Consider the following 17,297-nt stretch of genomic DNA (forward strand, 5'->3'; position numbering starts at 1 on the left):
ATCATATCCGACCTTCCGGTCACACAATCAACCCTTCCGGGTGTAGTATAGTGAGAAGACTCACCTCGAGTATCTCGATAACTCGCGAATCCTGGAAATCACTCGTGCTCGATCCTCCGAGCTATAATCCTCCTATAACATCATATGCCTCTTAATTAACACTTTTACCACTAAGGTTGACTACCCCTATCAAGTCAACACTGGTCAACTCTGGTCAACGGTCAACGGTCAACTTTGACCGGACTCGGCGAGTGCACTAAAGCAACTCGGCGAGTCTATATGTATCCACCAACTCTCTTAGGATTCTCTTTTGACACGTCGAGTACTCCCCTGACTCGACGGGTTCCACCTGGCATGAATCGTGGGGCCACCACGACTCAACTCGCCGAGTCTCAAGAACAACTCGGCGAGTCCCAGCTCGACTCACTCCACCTGTCAACCCTCTCTAACTCTCCCTGACTCACTGAGTCAACTCATAACTCGACTGGACCACTCACTGAGTGGTCAAGGACAATTTTCATGCTACTCGCCGAGTCTGTTCTTCAGACTCGGCGAGTCCATGCCATGCATCAACTCAAACTTGCTTCTGAGGTCAGATCCGCTCCAACAATTCATAGATCTGGCCCTCCTAAGCTTATTCATCACGTAAAGTTCATGTCTTGGTGCTCATAACACATTTCATGGCTCATAAATGGTGCTTTGACCTTAAGCATAGAGATCCCAATCCAAAACCCCCATGGATCTATAAAAAGCTGGGACAAAGGGACACTCTGGACCTCCAAGGGTCTAGATCCAGAACCTAAGTCACTAAAGGGACCAAGGAAGCACTAGATCTAGCCACAAAAGGCTCAATAAGCCTTAAATCAATATAAACATCAACATAACAGAGAATAGCTCGAAGGTAGTACCTCAAATGTGATGTTCTGGACCTCAAATCTTCAGGAAGTGGCTCCTCTTGATTTCCCTTAGCTATTGCTTCCTTTTCCTTGCAATGTAACACCTCCAAGGTCAATAATGGCTCCTTGCTTTGCTCCAAACGCTCAAACTCGCTAGGGTTTCACTCAGGGGGCTGGTGGGTACAAATGACGGCCTTAAGGCCCTTTAAATAGGTCCCAAACCCGAGAAATTAGGGTTTCATTAAACAACGCGGACTCGCCGAGTCCATACCCTGGACTCGCCGAGTCCAGGCGCGAACCCGCGTCCAGAACCGCGATCCTACTCGGCGAGTCTAAGCTCCAACTCGCCGAGTCCCCTCACAAAACACCAGATTTTGGAATTCCAAGTTTCTAAGTTACTTTTGGAACACTTTGTGGAGGTGGTTCGTTAGCATGGTATTCCTAAAACAATTGTTTCTGATAGGGATTCCAAGTTTCTAAGTTACTTTTGAAACACTTTGTGGAGGAAAGTCGGTACTAAGTTACTTTTTAGTACATCCCATCATCCACAAACGGATGGGCAAACGGAGGTGACTAATAGAACTTTGGGTACTTTGTTGAGAGGGTTGGTTAGCAAAACTCAAAAAGATTGGGACATCAAAGTTGCACATGCTGAATTTGCCTATAATCGTTCTCCTACTTATGCTACATGTCACTCTCCTTTTGAGGTGGTGTATGGTGTGAATCCTTACATGCCTTTGGATTTGATTCCATTGCCAAAGGATGAATTGGTTCACAAGGATGCTAATGACAAGTTGAAGGCTATGATGAAACTACACCAACAAGTTCGTGAGAAGATTGAAGCCGTGAATGAGTTGTACAAACAGAAGTCCAACAAGCATAGGAAACCACGTGTCTTTCAAGATGGTGACTTGGTGTGGGTGTATATGAGGAAAGAAAGTTTTCCTAACAAAAGGAAAAACAAGTTGATGCCAAGAGCTGAAGGTCCTTACAGAGTGGTGTCACGTGTCAATGATAATGCTTATAAGGGAGATTTGGGAGGAGACCATGGAGTGCATGCTACCTTTAATGTGGGAGATCTTTCACCTTATCTTGATGATAATGGACTTGATGAATTGAGGTCAATTCCTTTCAAAGGGGGAGGGGATGATCCATGCATGGATCATGAAAGCCCAAAATGTGATAGATTAGTGATTACTAGTGGGCTAGAAGGTGGTTTGGGCTCAATCGTTGGGTTATGCATGGTAACCTACAAATTGAATTAGTGTTGCATGAACACTAGGGCAACATTTTTAAGACTTCATAAGTGCTAAAAACGTTACTATTTGCTTCATAAAGCCTCCTAGCCGTTTTTGACACTCTTTGGTGGATTAGGGTTACACTTTAATGCTTATGATGACTCCTTAATGCTTCTTATGGCTCCTTAATGAAGCATAGCCGTTTTTTTTTTTCATTCACAAGTCTCATGGACGTTTTTTTTGTGTTCTTCCAAGAGTTACCTTAATTTCTATTTACTAGTTTTAATGAATAATTGGTTGGTTGGCTTGTAACCACCAAATTTGTAATAAAGGCTTCTTATAAAGCCAAATTATGCATGGAAAAAGTGTTACACGAATTTTAATCAAAGAACCATTATTTTCATTTTGAATTATTGTTATAATTCTCAAATTATCTTGTTGGGACGTGTTCTTGACTTGATATGAACTCAATCCAATAGGTCTTGGATTGTTTTCATCGGTGTACAACTTAATAGGTCTTGAGTTGTTACTAGTCTATCTATTTCTTTCCATTCACATATCATTTGTGGTTGCTATTCTCTCTTAATTTACCTAAACACTACCCCACTCACTAAATCAAGCCCATACACGCATCATTTACTCCCCATGATAATGAGTTTACGGCCCAAGCATGTTCTTGGGCAGTAAACTCATGTTTACTCCTCTAAATTAATGTTCAAGGTGTTCCAAGGCCAATTCCATAATTCTACAAGTTGTATCTAAGCCTTATTGGTGTTTGGGAAGGGTTTAAGGGCATAAAAACCCAATTTATATGAGTTTACGGCCCAAGTATGTTCTTGGGCAGTAAACTCATGTTTACTCTTCAAATTCCATGTTTAAGGCATCCTAAGTCCATTCCATTAAGCCATTAATCCATATCTAAGCTCCAAAGGTCGATTGGAAAGGTTTTTGGGCTCCAAAACCCATTTTATGTGAGTTCACGGCCTAGGACTGTTCTAGGGCCGTAAACTCATGAATATGGTCCTATTCCATGATTTGAACTCGAATTTGAAGGCCTAAGATGTTATAATAGGAGTTAGGGTAGTTACCTTGGTGATTTGGAGCTTAAATTTGATGATTTTGGACCCTTAAACTTGGTTGAGGAGAGAGGTTAGAGAGAGAGTAGAGAGATGAAGCAAAAGCTTCAAATGAAAGCTTGAACACGATTAAATAGGTCCCAAAACTTGGACACGGTGGAATTTTACCCGATACCAACATTAAACGGGGCTTTTGGTCGCACCCGATTAAGTTTCCGTAACCCGGCGGGGACGTTTCTATAATTTCTGAAATAAACATTTTGGGCTAATTTCATGAGTTCCTAAGGGGTTTGGACACTCATTAGATTATAATAAACATATAAGTTTAAAGAATTTAACCCAAAACGAAATCGGAACGAATGGATAAACGACGAATTTTGACGGGTAGAACGGGTTTTCGGCGATGGACAATTTCGGGTTGTTATAATGGTTGGGTTGTGCATGGTAACCTACGAATAGAATTACGGGCGCATGAAGGCTACAATAACATTTTAAAGGCTTCATAAGTGCTCAAAACCATTACTTTTTGCTTCATCAAGCCTTCTAGCCATTTTTGATACTCTTTGGTGGATTAGGGTTACAGTTTAATGCTTCTTGTGGCTCCTTAATGGAGTATGGATGCTTTTTTCATTCATTAGTATCTCAGACGTTTTTTTTGTGTGGTTTCATGAGTTTCTTTAATTTTCATTATTAGTTTTCCTGAGTAGTTGGTTAGGTGGCTTGTAACCACCAACTTTTTTTTTGAAAGAGCCAAAGCTCAGCAAATTTTATTAAAAATAATAAAAGAAAACAAATACAAATAAAAATAAAATAGTCATCCCAAAAATCCTAAACATATCCAACCTATCCATAACCAACTTCCTAACCATTTCTTAAACACCTTAACAATCCTCCAAATACCCCAAAAGACCTTAATGTTCATAAGACTACACCAAAGACTTATTGAAAGTGGGAAAAAAAGGTAACTTCACCCCCTTGCAATAACCACACCACCAATCACCATTAAGACCAAAGCAAGGGGTAAGGCCCTTAAAAAAACCTACAGTCCAATAGTGTAGTCTTAAGAACCAATGCCATAAAGACCCAACTCCAAACAAACTAAAGACAAAAAGATTGAAACAAAAAACACAAAAAACATTCAGCAAATTCCACTACAGAATCATCAAGAAACCAATCCAGCAGCTTTTACTTCTTTCAGCCCTTGTATCCATCCCTTATTTTTCCTTCTCTTATCCTTCATCATCAAAAGGTAACTCATCATAATAGACATCATCCTATAAGCAATCCCTCGATCAAAAAGCTTGACCATCAACTGATGTATGCTCTTCCTGCAATCATAAAATAAGAAACACAGGAATCCACAATTCCACCATAAATTCAGAACCAGTTGCAGACTAGACATGGCATCAATCACATGTCTAGGATTTCCATTTGAATATTCTCAATTAAGATCATATCCGAACAAAAAATCCCAAAGGTACAAATCACTTAATTCAAGAGCAAGCTCTTAAACCAGTGAGTTAATCCATCAATTCCTTTATATCCGTCAATTCCTTTAAATCTGCCATTCCGAAAATACCCCCAAAACAGAATTCCACTAATAACAGCCATACTAACCATCAACTCCATATCATCCCAATCATCAAAACAAACTGTAACAAAACAATTATCCCTGAAAAAGAACTTCATTATTTACAATCATTTTTTCCAAAAATACCCCAGGTCGGTAATATTTTTTCACTGACCATAACATTCATTTTCCTCAACCCTAACAACTTCAATTGAATTTCATTCACAATATAAGAAATCACTCCATCATTCGATTTTCTCATTTTACAAAAAATCCTCGAATTCCTTTCTTTCCAAATATGAGAAACACAACTAGCAAACACCCATTTTTTGATCAAATTCTCAACTGTTCTCGATTTTAAGACTGAACACAATTTAAGAACTAAGTCATTCCAATTATTATAAGAAATGTCAATTCAAGCCTTCGAACAACATTGATTCCAAATAACATTCGAGAATTCACATTGAAAGAAAAGATGATCATGAGAATCAGGAGTGATTAAACAGAAAGGACAGAGTAAGGAACCTGATTTCTCCCAGAATTTTACTCGATCTTGGGTCTTCAGTCTGTTCAGCACTGCAAGCCACAAGATAAAAGCATTTCTGGGAATACAATTGCCATACCAAACACAGTCAAACCAACTGACTTTGCCTCCAAAATTATTGATATCTCTCCAAACTTGCTTGCATGAAAATCTTTTACTTAAGCCTTTCATATCCCTCCACACAGTAATATCCCTTTGATTACCAATATTACAAAACATGGTAGCATCTTTCAATCCAGGGAATTTAATCACCCATTCAACAGGCCATCTATAAGTATCATTAGTCATAACATCACTGACTAAAGAATTATCATTAAATCCTTTTCTAATCCAATCCCTTCTAGATATAATTGTACTTAAAATGCCAATTGGATGCCACCAATCATGCCACAAAGAAGTATTCCTTCCATTTTCAATACATGAAACAACATGAGGTCTAATTGTTTTCCTCAACTCCAAAAATCTCTTCCAAGTCCAATTCATACTTCTCTTCTGCCATATATCCTAGAAATTCCTGTCACCGATATAATTTTCTCTCACCCACTGAACCCATAGAGAATTCTTATTATTAATCAGATTCAAAACATGTTTGGCTAACAGGGCATCATTCTAGAATCTCAAATTCTTAATTCCAAGTCCCCCATTTATCTTAGGTTTACAAACATCACTCCATTTAACCTTAGCTTTCCCTCTAACCACTTCTCCATTAGCCCACAGGAAACTTCTACAAATCATTTCTATCTCCTTTATAGTAGCTATAGGGATTTTGAAAATTGAAGCCCAATAAACATGAATTGAAGTCAAAACAGAGTTTATGAGCTGTAATCTCCCAGCAAAAGAAAGCATCTTATTTTTCCAATTACACACTCTCAATTTAATCTTATCAACAAGAGATTTACAATCTCTTTTGAAAAGCATATTCACACACATGGGAATTCCAAGGTATTTAACGGGAATTTTACCAATATCAAAAGGTAAAATTCCCAAAATAATCCTTCTCATGTTTGGCTTCACACAACTAAAATAAATTTGGCTTTTTTCCATACTAGCTTTCAGCCCAGAAACAGATTTAAATTCATCAAGTGTAGCTTTTATCACTCTTGCAGAATTTCTATTGCCATAAGAAAACACTAATAAATCGTCTACAAAACATAAATGAGTGATTTTCTGAGATTCACACTTACAGTGATATTTGAAGCTTTGGCTTTCTTCAATTTTCTTCAAAAGAATTAGATTGAAGGCCTCCATTACCAAAGTGAACAGATAGGGAGATAAAGGATCTCCCTGCCTAAGCCCCCTTTTTCCTTCAAAGTATCCATGGTCTTCACCATTAAAATTCAACATGAACCAAGGAGAAGAAGTACAGGCAATAATCCATTTGACCATGACAGGATGAAAACCAAATCCCAGAAGAATCCTATTAAGAAATTTCCAGTCCACAGTGTCATAAGCCTTTTGAATATCAATCTTTAAGGTACATTTAGGCACTCCACTATTATTTTTGTATCCCACCATCAATTCTTGAGCAAGAAGGATATTATCGAGAATTGATCTCCCTTGAATAAAGGCTGATTGATTTTGGCTAACTATGTCACCTAAGTTGTTCCTTATTCTGTTAACTATTATCTTGCTGATACACTTATATAAAGTGTTGCAACAAGCAATAGGCCGAAATTCAGTGACTTTCCTCGGATTTTCCACTTTAGGAACCAATACAATCCTTGTGGCATTAATACCCTTCAATAGTTTGCCTGTCCAAAAGAATTCCCTCACAGCTTTGCAGATTTCAGGCCCAACAATACTCCAAGCACTCTTAAAGAACTTAGAGGAAAAACCATCAGGTCCAGGGGCATGGTTGTCAACAATATCAAACATAGCCACTTTAACTTCTTCATCTGTGACCACCCTTATCATATTCATTGCCACTTTTTTATCCAACTTATTATGAAAAAAATCATCATTAAGTATAGACAAATCAGTGACATCTTCACAACCCAAGAAATTCTTAAAATGGTTAATAAATTTCTCCTTCATAGCATTCCCCCTAATCCATCTTCCACCCTCATCAAGAACCATCAAAATTCGATTTCTGTTATTCCTGCTTTTCAAACAACTATGAAAAAACTTTGTATTATTATCCCCATCACTTAACCATTTGATCTTAGATCTTTGAGATAGCAACTTTTCTTCATCATTACAAGCAACATTATATTCGAAAAGAATATTAGCATGCTATATGTGGCATTAAAAGGCTCCTGATCAATTTTCATCTGAATATTTCCCAACTTCTTTCATAACTCTTTAATTTTCATTCCCGAACCTCTGAAATTGTTACGCAATTGTCTACAATGCTTTTTCAACACTTTCAACTTTTGGGTAACTTTGAACATAAAAAATCCATCAATATTTGTAGACCAAATATCCTTTACCATAGGCAAAAATTCTTCTTTATCCGTAATGAAATTAGCAAATCTGAATGAAGATTCCCATCTCATTTTATAATTTGGAATGTTTAGAATAGCAGGACAGTGATCAAAGGTTCTATTAGGCTTAAAAGTTGCATGAGCTAAAGGATGATCAGACATGAATTTCGTATTAACCATAATCCTATCCAACTTCTTCAGAATGCCCTTATTACCAGCTGGGGATTTATTCCAAGTGAATTGAAAACCAGTGCTATTCAAATCTTCAACTTCAATAAAATTGATGCATTCACAAAATTCATCAACTTCTTTCGGGATTTTAGAACATCCTTCTGAATAATCTGAGTCTTTTAAAGCAACACTGAAGATTCCCAATCCTAATTACCATATGTTTTGCTACAAACATTCTTTAAGTTTAAAATTTTGACATGGGATTCAACCACGGCACACATTCCCAGATTATTATCCCTTATAACATCAATAACCTCCTTTTGCTTAACAGCTTTATTTAACCCCCTAATATTCCAAACACCAATCGACATCATTGGATAACAATTGTATTTTTGGCATTTACCACCTCAGATGCCTAAGAAGAACCACTAATACTGCTGCTATCATCTTTCCTCTTGTTATCCATCTTCTTTTCAGCATTAACCATCTCTAAATCATCTTTTCTAATGCCCATAGAATGAATCAAATCATGATTCAAACTGCTGTCACCAATAGCAGAGTGAGTACTAATCTGATCATCTAAATGAGCACCAATTTTATCTCCTTTATCATCCTCTTCCATTCCAATTATAACTTCCTCATCAATCAATCCCAATACTTCAAAGCTATTTTTATTGCTACTATCTGTTTTCTTTACATTCTTCATAATCTCAGCCTTATCACTGGCATTCTTTTTTATTTCCCCCTGCTTATTGTCTCCATTATACTGCCCAAAAACAAACTTCTCATATCTTTTGTTCTTCTCCAAATTCCAATGACCCACTCCTTTGTTATTCCAATTCCCATTTTTCCCCCGACCATTTCCACCTCTATTCCCATTTTGTCCCCTGAAATTGTTTCCCATTCGTGAAAAATTATTCTTCCCATTGTTTTTTTGATTAACTATATTAGCTGAGTTCCTCATTGAACTACTTGTGCCTTCTCCATCTTTGAGGTTTCTATTTTTCTTATTAACAACTTCAGTATACCCTTCATCATAGATCATAGTTTTCCCTTTAGCCTCCTTACTAATTCCACTGTCCCCATTTTGCATTGAATTATTAACTGTCATACTAGCCATACAAACCTTATCCATGTGCCCATACACCTTACAATGGCTGCATCTAGAAGGCATCCAAGCATACTCCACATCAAAGCTTTGAATCACAGCAGACTTAGTTACAAAATCCCAAGTTGAAATATCAATTTTCCTCTTCCATTCTTTTTCAGCTGACATTTCAATTAGGATTCTGGTATATGCATTTCTTCCCTTATGTTCCAAACACATCTCTTCAGTAAAGGAATCAAAAGCAAGAGGAATTCCCAATTTACTTGCAATAATACACAAATTATCCCCACTCCAAACCTCCAGAGGTAAATCATATATTTTGACCCAAACAGGAATCTTATCATGGCTATTCTTAGTTAAAGTCAAACCAGGTCTCCATCTCTATAAGAATAATGGCATACTGTTGAACATTAACCATGGGCTACCCAACAAAACAGATAACATACCTTGTTCATCACTGAATTTGAAAAAGACAAAACCCTTGCTATTCATAAAGATCTCTTCAATCCCCATATTTTTCCATAACCTTTTGACCTCTTTTTGGATCACTGGAAATGCAAGCTTTTTGTCAATCATGTATCCATATAAAGTGTTAGAATATGGAATACTAGCATTCTTCAAATTCTCAATTGGAATGATAACAGGTCCATCATCCATTCCCATTTCGCCTGGTATAAACTTTACATCAATTTTACCTTTATGCCTATTTCCCTTCAGAACTCCAGCATAAGAAATTTTCAATTTCTCTTGATCATTCCCTGTCTTCTTATTCATATTATTGGCATTACCTAATAATGAAGGAAGAAAATTAATGCTATTGATAACTGTACCAGAACTCACCTTAGCATTCACCTCACTGTTCAACTTAGAATTATCTCTTTCTACCATAACAATTTCCCCTTCCTCACTGGATTCATCTTCATTGGATTCCTTTTCATTATCTTCCTCAGCAGAACAAAAAATAGCCACTCCATCCTCCTTCCAATTAACTTGTTTATTCAAATACGATAGATCCATCTCCATATTTTGATTCTGATTATTCTGAGTCCCTATCTTCTCAATTGTTTCTTCTCTAGTTTCATTGAGGAACGAAATCCTACTCCTGGAATAAATTCTTCAATGATCTTGTTACCTTTGATTATATCCTTCTTTTCATTCTTATCAATACCAACAACCCTAGATTTCTCAGCATAATAATCATCAATCTCAGGGTTAACAGAATTAGTATCTTCATTCACATAAATGTTTAGACTAGCCCTAATCATATGATTTGTAGCCATTTTTAATTCCAAATTCGGATTCATCAACTCCTCATTCACCTTAGATCCTCCCCAATTTTTAAGAAGATTAGCTGTATTACCTGAGGGAATCGAGACAACTTGAATTTCAGCTTCCTTTGATTTTACGATATCACCATCCTCCAAACCCTTCCTTGTAGTGTCATTTCCCAGAACTAAACCACTAGCATCAGATTCCTAAGCAGTTACAGCTTCCGATTCTTCATCAGCTTCATCTTCAGCATCGCCTTCATCATAACATTCCACATCTTCCATAGGAGACATCCCTTCTACAACTTTCCGAGCTCGATTTTTCACTCTGAAAGCTTTCCCTTCCATTTTCCATTCTGCTTTCCCAATTCCAGAAGCTACAGATCCCGAAACACTAGGCTTACGACAAGCTTTGTAAATCATAGCAGAGGACTTAACGATTACTCCTGGAGGAACCAGCTCGTTCACATCCACCACAGTTCTAACATATCTCACGGCTACGGACTTATCCGAAGGCTTAACCTTCACTTCCTTATTTCAATCTCCTTTGGAAGAAGCACCCATGACACAACGAATTCAATGAATTTAGAAGAGAAATTGCAATTCGAAGAAGAAGAAATCAATCGAACAGCAGCAACGATGAATCAAAAACTAGATCGCGCACACCGAAGGATGGAACAGGGGAAGAGAGAGAAAGAGTTGTAACCACCAACTTTGTAATAAAAGCTTCATATAAGCCGAATATGCATGGCAAAAAGAGATATATGAAATTTTAATCAAAAGAACCTTTGTTCACTTTGAATTATAGTTATAGTTTACTACTTTTCATAGTCGAGACGTGTTCTTGACTTGATACGCAGTCAATCAAATATTATGTCTTGGATAGTTATCACGGGTATACAACTTAGTAGGTCTATATTTATTACTAATCTATCTATTTCTTCCCATACACCTATCATTTGTGGTTTTTATTCTAGCTTAATTTACCAAAACACAACCCTACTCACTTAATCAAGCCCATAAAGGCATCAAAAGGCAATCACCTTTGTGTCCCTAAACATGCAATACGGGAGTTGCTGATTCGTGAAGCTCATGGTGGTGGTTTAGCGGGTCATTTTTCCATTACCAAAACTTCGGACGTGCTTTAAGAACATTTTTCAGGCCTAAAGTTGTTGGGGACGTAACCAACATAGTGGGCAAGTGTGTTACATGTCGAATGATGAAAAAAACTTTCAAGCATGGTGTTTGCACTCCTTTGCCGGTTCCTATTCGTCCTTGGCAAGATGTGTCAATGGAATTAAGTATTGCTTTGCCTAGAACTCAAAGGGGGAAGGATTCCATTATAGTTGTGGTGGATAAGTTTTCCAAAATGGTTCACTTTTTGCCATGTCATAAAACCGATGATGCATCTAATGTGTCTGATTTGTACTTTAAAGAGGTGGTTCGCTTGCATAATATTCCTAAAACTATCGTTCCTCATAGGGATTCCATGTTTTTAAGTTACTTTTGGAAAACTTTGTGAAGGAAAGTTGGTACTAAGTTTCTTTTTAGTACGTCTCATCATCCACAAACTGATGTGCAAACGAAGGTGACTAATAGAACTTTGGGTACGTTGTTGAGGAGGTTGGTTAGCAAAACTCAAAAACAGTTGGACATCAAACTTGCATGTGACAACCCGAAGTTGTTCCATCGCCGTAACCCGTTCCGCCCGTAAGACCCGTCTTTAGCAATTCGTTCCGATTTCGTTTTTGGGCTAAGTTATTTAACTTTATATGTTTATTATAATCTCATGCGTGTCCAAACTCCTTATAAACTCATGTAAATGGTCCAAATTATTAATTTGAAAACTTTTAGAATCGGTCCCGCCGGGTTGCGACAACTTAATCGGGTGCGACCAAAAGCCCCGTTTAACGTCGGTATCGGGTAGAATTCCTCCGTGTCCTAAACCCGAACCATATATAAAATTGACTAAGCCTCATTTGAAGCTTTTTCACTCTCCCTCTCTCTAACCTCTCTCCTCAAATCCAATCTAAGGGTCCAAAATTACCAAATTAAGGCTCCAAATCATCAAGGTAACTACCCTAACTCCTAATATAACATCTTTAGCCTTTAATTTCGAGTTCAAATCATGATTTAGGACCATAAACATGTGTTTACAGCCGTGGAACATTCTTGGGCCGTGAACACATATAATTGGGGTTTTTGAGCCTTAAAACCCTTCCAAACCACCATTGGAGCTTAGATATGGCTTATAGACTTATGAGATTGGACTTAGAACACCTTAAACTCATCATTAGAGGAGTAAACATGATTTTACTGCCCAAGAACATGCTTGGGCCGTAAACACCCATTCATGGGTAGTAAACTCCTTCTAAGGTGTTAAATTGCCACTTACACACCTCCTAAGCCTTGAACTAAAATCTAGAAGCAACCACAAACGAATTAGAAGCCTTAAACTTGATGAAAACAACTCCCTAAGGAGTTCACGGCCGTAAACCCTCCAAAGATGGGTTCTTGGGCCGTGAACTCCTAAAACATGGTCAAATGGTGCCCAAACTTCACCCCTTGGCTTGTAAAATGGCTTGAAAACACATGTGATTGACTAAGGACCACCAAAAGACATTTTAAATATGTATACAAGAGCTTACGGCCATAAACACATAGTTTACTACCGTAAAATCATCAGATGGTCCCTAAGATGCCCAAACTACTTTCCCATGCCTTGAAACCAAACCTAGAATTACCCCTCAATTGATTCAAGGCCATTTAGCACTCTAGAGCACCCCACCATGAGTTTACGGCCGTAAACTCATGGGGAGTGGGTCATTAGGGCCGAAAACTCTTGTGTGAGTTTACTCTTGAAGAGTAAACTCCATATCCAAGCTTTATGTGTCCATAGATGTCACCCGGGTCCCTCCAAACACTTGTAATGAAGTGTTTTCACAACTAGAAGTGTATGTCCTCAACTAATTAGTGGTTCAAATCCTAATTAGATACAAATGTGTATCTTTTCATATTACATAGGAATCTTGTGCATTTGCAAACCCCGAACTGACGTTTAGGATCCAAACCGACGCGTTCCTCAACCGGTGAGTTCATACCCCTACCCTTTTACCATGTTTTTCAAATGTTTTCAGGGGGGAATACACGCAAAAGTACAAGGAAATATTGTACTTAAACTTATTATTTTCAGTTCAAATGTTTCATTTTATGAATGCTTTTATTATCAAAAATCGTATTAACAAATGGTTCGAATTGCAGAGTAAACTGTTAGACTAAATGCAGATTTCTTTAAAAAGTGTTATAAACTATGTTACATTTTGCAAAGAAATCATACTAATCATAAACTAAGATTAATACTAATAAAATACGCCCTAGAATAGTAACAGAACGAATACGAAAGTACAACTAGGAACAGAACGAATACGAAATGAATAGGACAGAACGAATACGAATTGAATAGGGTAGAACGAATACGAATACGAAAGTACCGTTAGGATAAGAACGAATACGAATACGAAAGTACCATTAGGATAGAACGAATACGAATACGAAAGTACCATTAGGATAGAACGAATATGAATACGAAAGTACCATTAGGATAGAACGAATACGAATACGAAAGAACCATTAGGATAGAACGAATACGAATACGAAATAACGCCTTTGGATGACGCCAAGACTTCGGAAATACAGTTAGTGTACGCCTTGAGTGTCACCAGAGTTTCGAAAATAATTTGAAAGTACGCCTCTGGACATCGACTGAGTTTCGAAAACACATGCCTTTGGATGTCGACAGAGTTTCGGAGATACGTCTAATGTATTCTTTTGGAAATCACCAGAACATCAAATATACGGTAAATGTACGTTTCTGAGTGTATCCAAATATTCGAAAATACAACTAAGTAAAGTAGATAATCGACATTCGAGTGTAAGGATAACTAAGATAACAGAATACCTAACTAATACTATAAGTATGGTAGATACTATTACATCGAAATCCGAATTAAGAACTAACCGCAACATTCAGAAAAATATGGGATTTTCCTGGAATAACATAACAACTCGTAATCGAATTGGTAACAAAAGATAACTAAACTGTTTTCATAAGAAAATATGGGATTTTCTTGGATAACAACTTTTTCAGAAAAACCAAAGGAAACTCATTCTTTTCAAAACTAAACCGCATATGAACTCTCCAGCTTTATGCTGATTTTCAAACTGCTTGTATTCTCAAGTTAGCATTGGACAGGTACACCACCATCTTTTGGAGAAGACGGAGCGTTAGAAGACTCGTCTTTGCTTTTTTTCATATGATATATGTGTATAACACTTGTATATCTTTACTTTCAAACAAATGTAAATGATTCTATGTAATGTAACGTTTTGTGTTTACTATGTACATTGATTATGATATTCAACATGAAGTCACCTCCATCCCGGAACGTTTCCGCCCTGGGTTTCGGGGTGTGACATTGTACATGTTAAGTTTGCGTGTAATCATTCTCCTACTTATGCTATGAAGCACTCTCCTTTGTAAGTGGTGTATGGTGTGAATCCTTACATGCCTTTGTATTTGATTCCATTTCCAAAGGATGAATTGGTTCACAAGGATACTAATGACAAGTTGAAGGCCATGATGAAACTACACCAACACGTTCGTGTGAAGATTGAAGCTGTGAATGACGTGTACAAACAGAATTCCAACATGCATAGGAAACCACGTGTCTTTCAAGATTGTGACTTGGTTTAGGTGCATATAAGGAAAGAACGTCTTCCTAACAAACAGAAGAACAAAAGTTGATACCAAGAGATGAAGGTCCTTACAAAGTGGTGTCACATGTCAATGATAATGCTTATAAGGTGGATCTGGGAGGAGACTATGGAGTGCATGCTACCTTTAGTGTGGGAGACCTTTCACCATATCTTGTTGAGGATGGCCTTGATGAATTGAGGTCATTTCCTTTCAAATGGGGAGGGGATGATCCATGCATGGATCATGAAAGCCCAAAAGGTGATGGATTAGTGATTACTAGTAGGCTAGAAGGTGGTTTGGACTCTATGGTTGGGTTGTGCATGGTAACCTACAAATTGATTTAGGGTCGCATGAAGGCTACAACAACATTTTAAAGGCTTCATAAGTGCTCAAAACCGTTACTTTTTGCTTCATCAAGCCTACTAGCCATTTTTATACTCTTTGGTGGATTAGCGTTACAGTTTAATGCTTCTTGTGGCACCTTAATGGAGCATGGATGCTTTTTTCATTCATTAGTATCTCAGACGTTTTTTTTGTGTGGTTTCTTAAGTTTCTTTAATTTGCATTATTAGTTTTACTGAGTAGTTGGTTAGGTGGCATGTGACCACCAACTTTGTAACAAAGGCTTCATATAAGCCAAGTATACATGGCAAAAAGAGATAGATGAAATTTTTAATCAAAAGAACCCTTGTTCACTTTGAATTATAGTTATAGTTCTCTACTTTTCATAGTCGAGACGTGTTCTTGACTTGATACGCATTTAATCAAATATTATGTCTTGGATAGTTATCAAGGGTATACAACTTAGTAGGTCTTGATTTATTACTAATCTATCTATTTCTTCCCATACACCTATCATTTGTGGTTGTTATTCTAGCTTAATTTACCAAATCGCAACCCTACTCACTTAATCAAGCCCATAAAGGCATCAAAAGGCAATCACCTTTGTGTCCCTAAACACGCAATACGGGAGTTGCTGATTCGTGAAGATCATGGTGGTGGTTTAGCGGGTCATTTTTCCATTACCAAAACTTCGGACGTGCTTTAAGAACATTTTTTCAGGCCTAAAGTTGTTGGGGACGTAACCAACATAGTGGGCAAGTGTGTTACATGTCGAATGATGAAAAAAACTTTCAAGCGTGGTGTTTGCACTCCTTTACAGGTTCCTATTCGTCCTTGGCAAGATGTGTCAACGGAATTAAGTATTGCTTTGCCTAGAACTCAAAGGGGGAATGTTTCCATTATAGTGGTGGTGGATAGGTTTTCAAAAATGGTTCACTTTTTGCCATGTTATAAAACCAATGATGCATCTAATGTGTCTGATTTGCACCTTAAAGAGGTAGTTCGCTTTCATAATATTCCTAAAACTATCGTTCCTCATAGGGATTCCATGAATTTAAGTTACTTTTAGAACACTTTGTGAAGGAAAGTTGGTACTAAGTTACTTTTTAGTACTTCTCATCATCCACAAACTGATGTGCAAACGAAGGTGACTAATAGAACTTTGGGTACGTTGTTGAGGGGGTTGGTTAGCAAAACTCAAAAACAGTTGGACATCAAACTTATACATGTTGATTTTGCGTGAAATCATTCCCCTACTTATGCTACAGGTCACTCTCCTTTATAAGTGGTGTATGGTGTGATTCCTTACATGCCTTTGTGTTTGATTCCATTTCCAAAGTATGAATTGGTTCACAAGGATACTAATGAGAAGTTGAAGGCCATGATAAAACTACACCAACACATTCGTGTGAAGATTGTAGCCGTGAATGACGTGTACAAATAGAATACCAACATGCATAAGAAACGACGTGTCTTTCAAGATGGTGACTTGGTTTAGGTGCATATGAGGAAAGAACGTTTTCCTAACAAACGGAAGAACAAAAGTTGATGCCAAGAGCTGAAGGTCCTTATAAAGTGGTGTCACATGTCAATGATAATGCTTATAAGGTGGATCTGTGAGGAGACTATAGAGTGCATGCTACCTTTAGTGTGGGAGACTTTTCATCGTATCTTGTTGAGGATGGCCTTGATGAATTGAGGTCATTTCCTTTCAAAGGGGGAGGGGACGATCCATGCATGGATCATGAAAGCCCAAAAGGCGATGGATTAGTAATTACTAGTAGGCTAGAAGGAGGTTTGGACTCAATGGTTGGGTTGTGCATGGTAACCTACGAATTGATTTAGGGTCGTATGAAGGCTACATCAACATTTTAAAGGCTTCATAAGTGCTCAAAACCGTTACTT

General features: G+C 37.6%; 1 protein-coding gene across 1 annotated transcript; it reads right to left on the bottom strand.

Moving 5' to 3' along the window:
* Positions 1-4,372: 4,372 nt before the first annotated feature.
* On the bottom strand, positions 4,373-5,807 carry LOC145099362 (uncharacterized). The gene is made up of 4 exons (XM_079036949.1): positions 5,243-5,807; positions 4,928-5,143; positions 4,724-4,862; positions 4,373-4,538 (listed from the first exon to the last, which is right to left on the bottom strand). The coding sequence occupies exons 1-4, from the start codon at positions 5,805-5,807 to the stop codon at positions 4,373-4,375; spliced, it is 1,086 nt and encodes a 361-aa protein (XP_078893075.1).
* Positions 5,808-17,297: the final 11,490 nt, after the last annotated feature.

The sequence above is a fragment of the Lactuca serriola genome, chromosome 4 (genome assembly GCF_051521515.1).
Source record: "Lactuca serriola cultivar US96UC23 chromosome 4, Lser_US96UC23_V15, whole genome shotgun sequence".
In the NCBI taxonomy this organism is placed as follows: Eukaryota; Viridiplantae; Streptophyta; class Magnoliopsida; order Asterales; family Asteraceae; genus Lactuca; species Lactuca serriola.

Bases quoted from the DNA above. Each gene is read 5' to 3' on its own strand.
- LOC145099362 (XM_079036949.1), bottom strand. From the start codon at position 5,807: ATGAATTGGACTTGGAAGAGATTTTTGGAGTTGAGGAAAACAATTAGA. The intron at 5,144-5,242 runs GTGAATTCTCGA...AATTGTGTTCAG, and splicing joins TGATCATCTTTTCTTTCAAT to TCTTAAAATCGAGAACAGTT. The intron at 4,539-4,723 runs GTTTAAGAGCTT...TTATGATTGCAG, and splicing joins ATTGATGGATTAACTCACTG to GAAGAGCATACATCAGTTGA.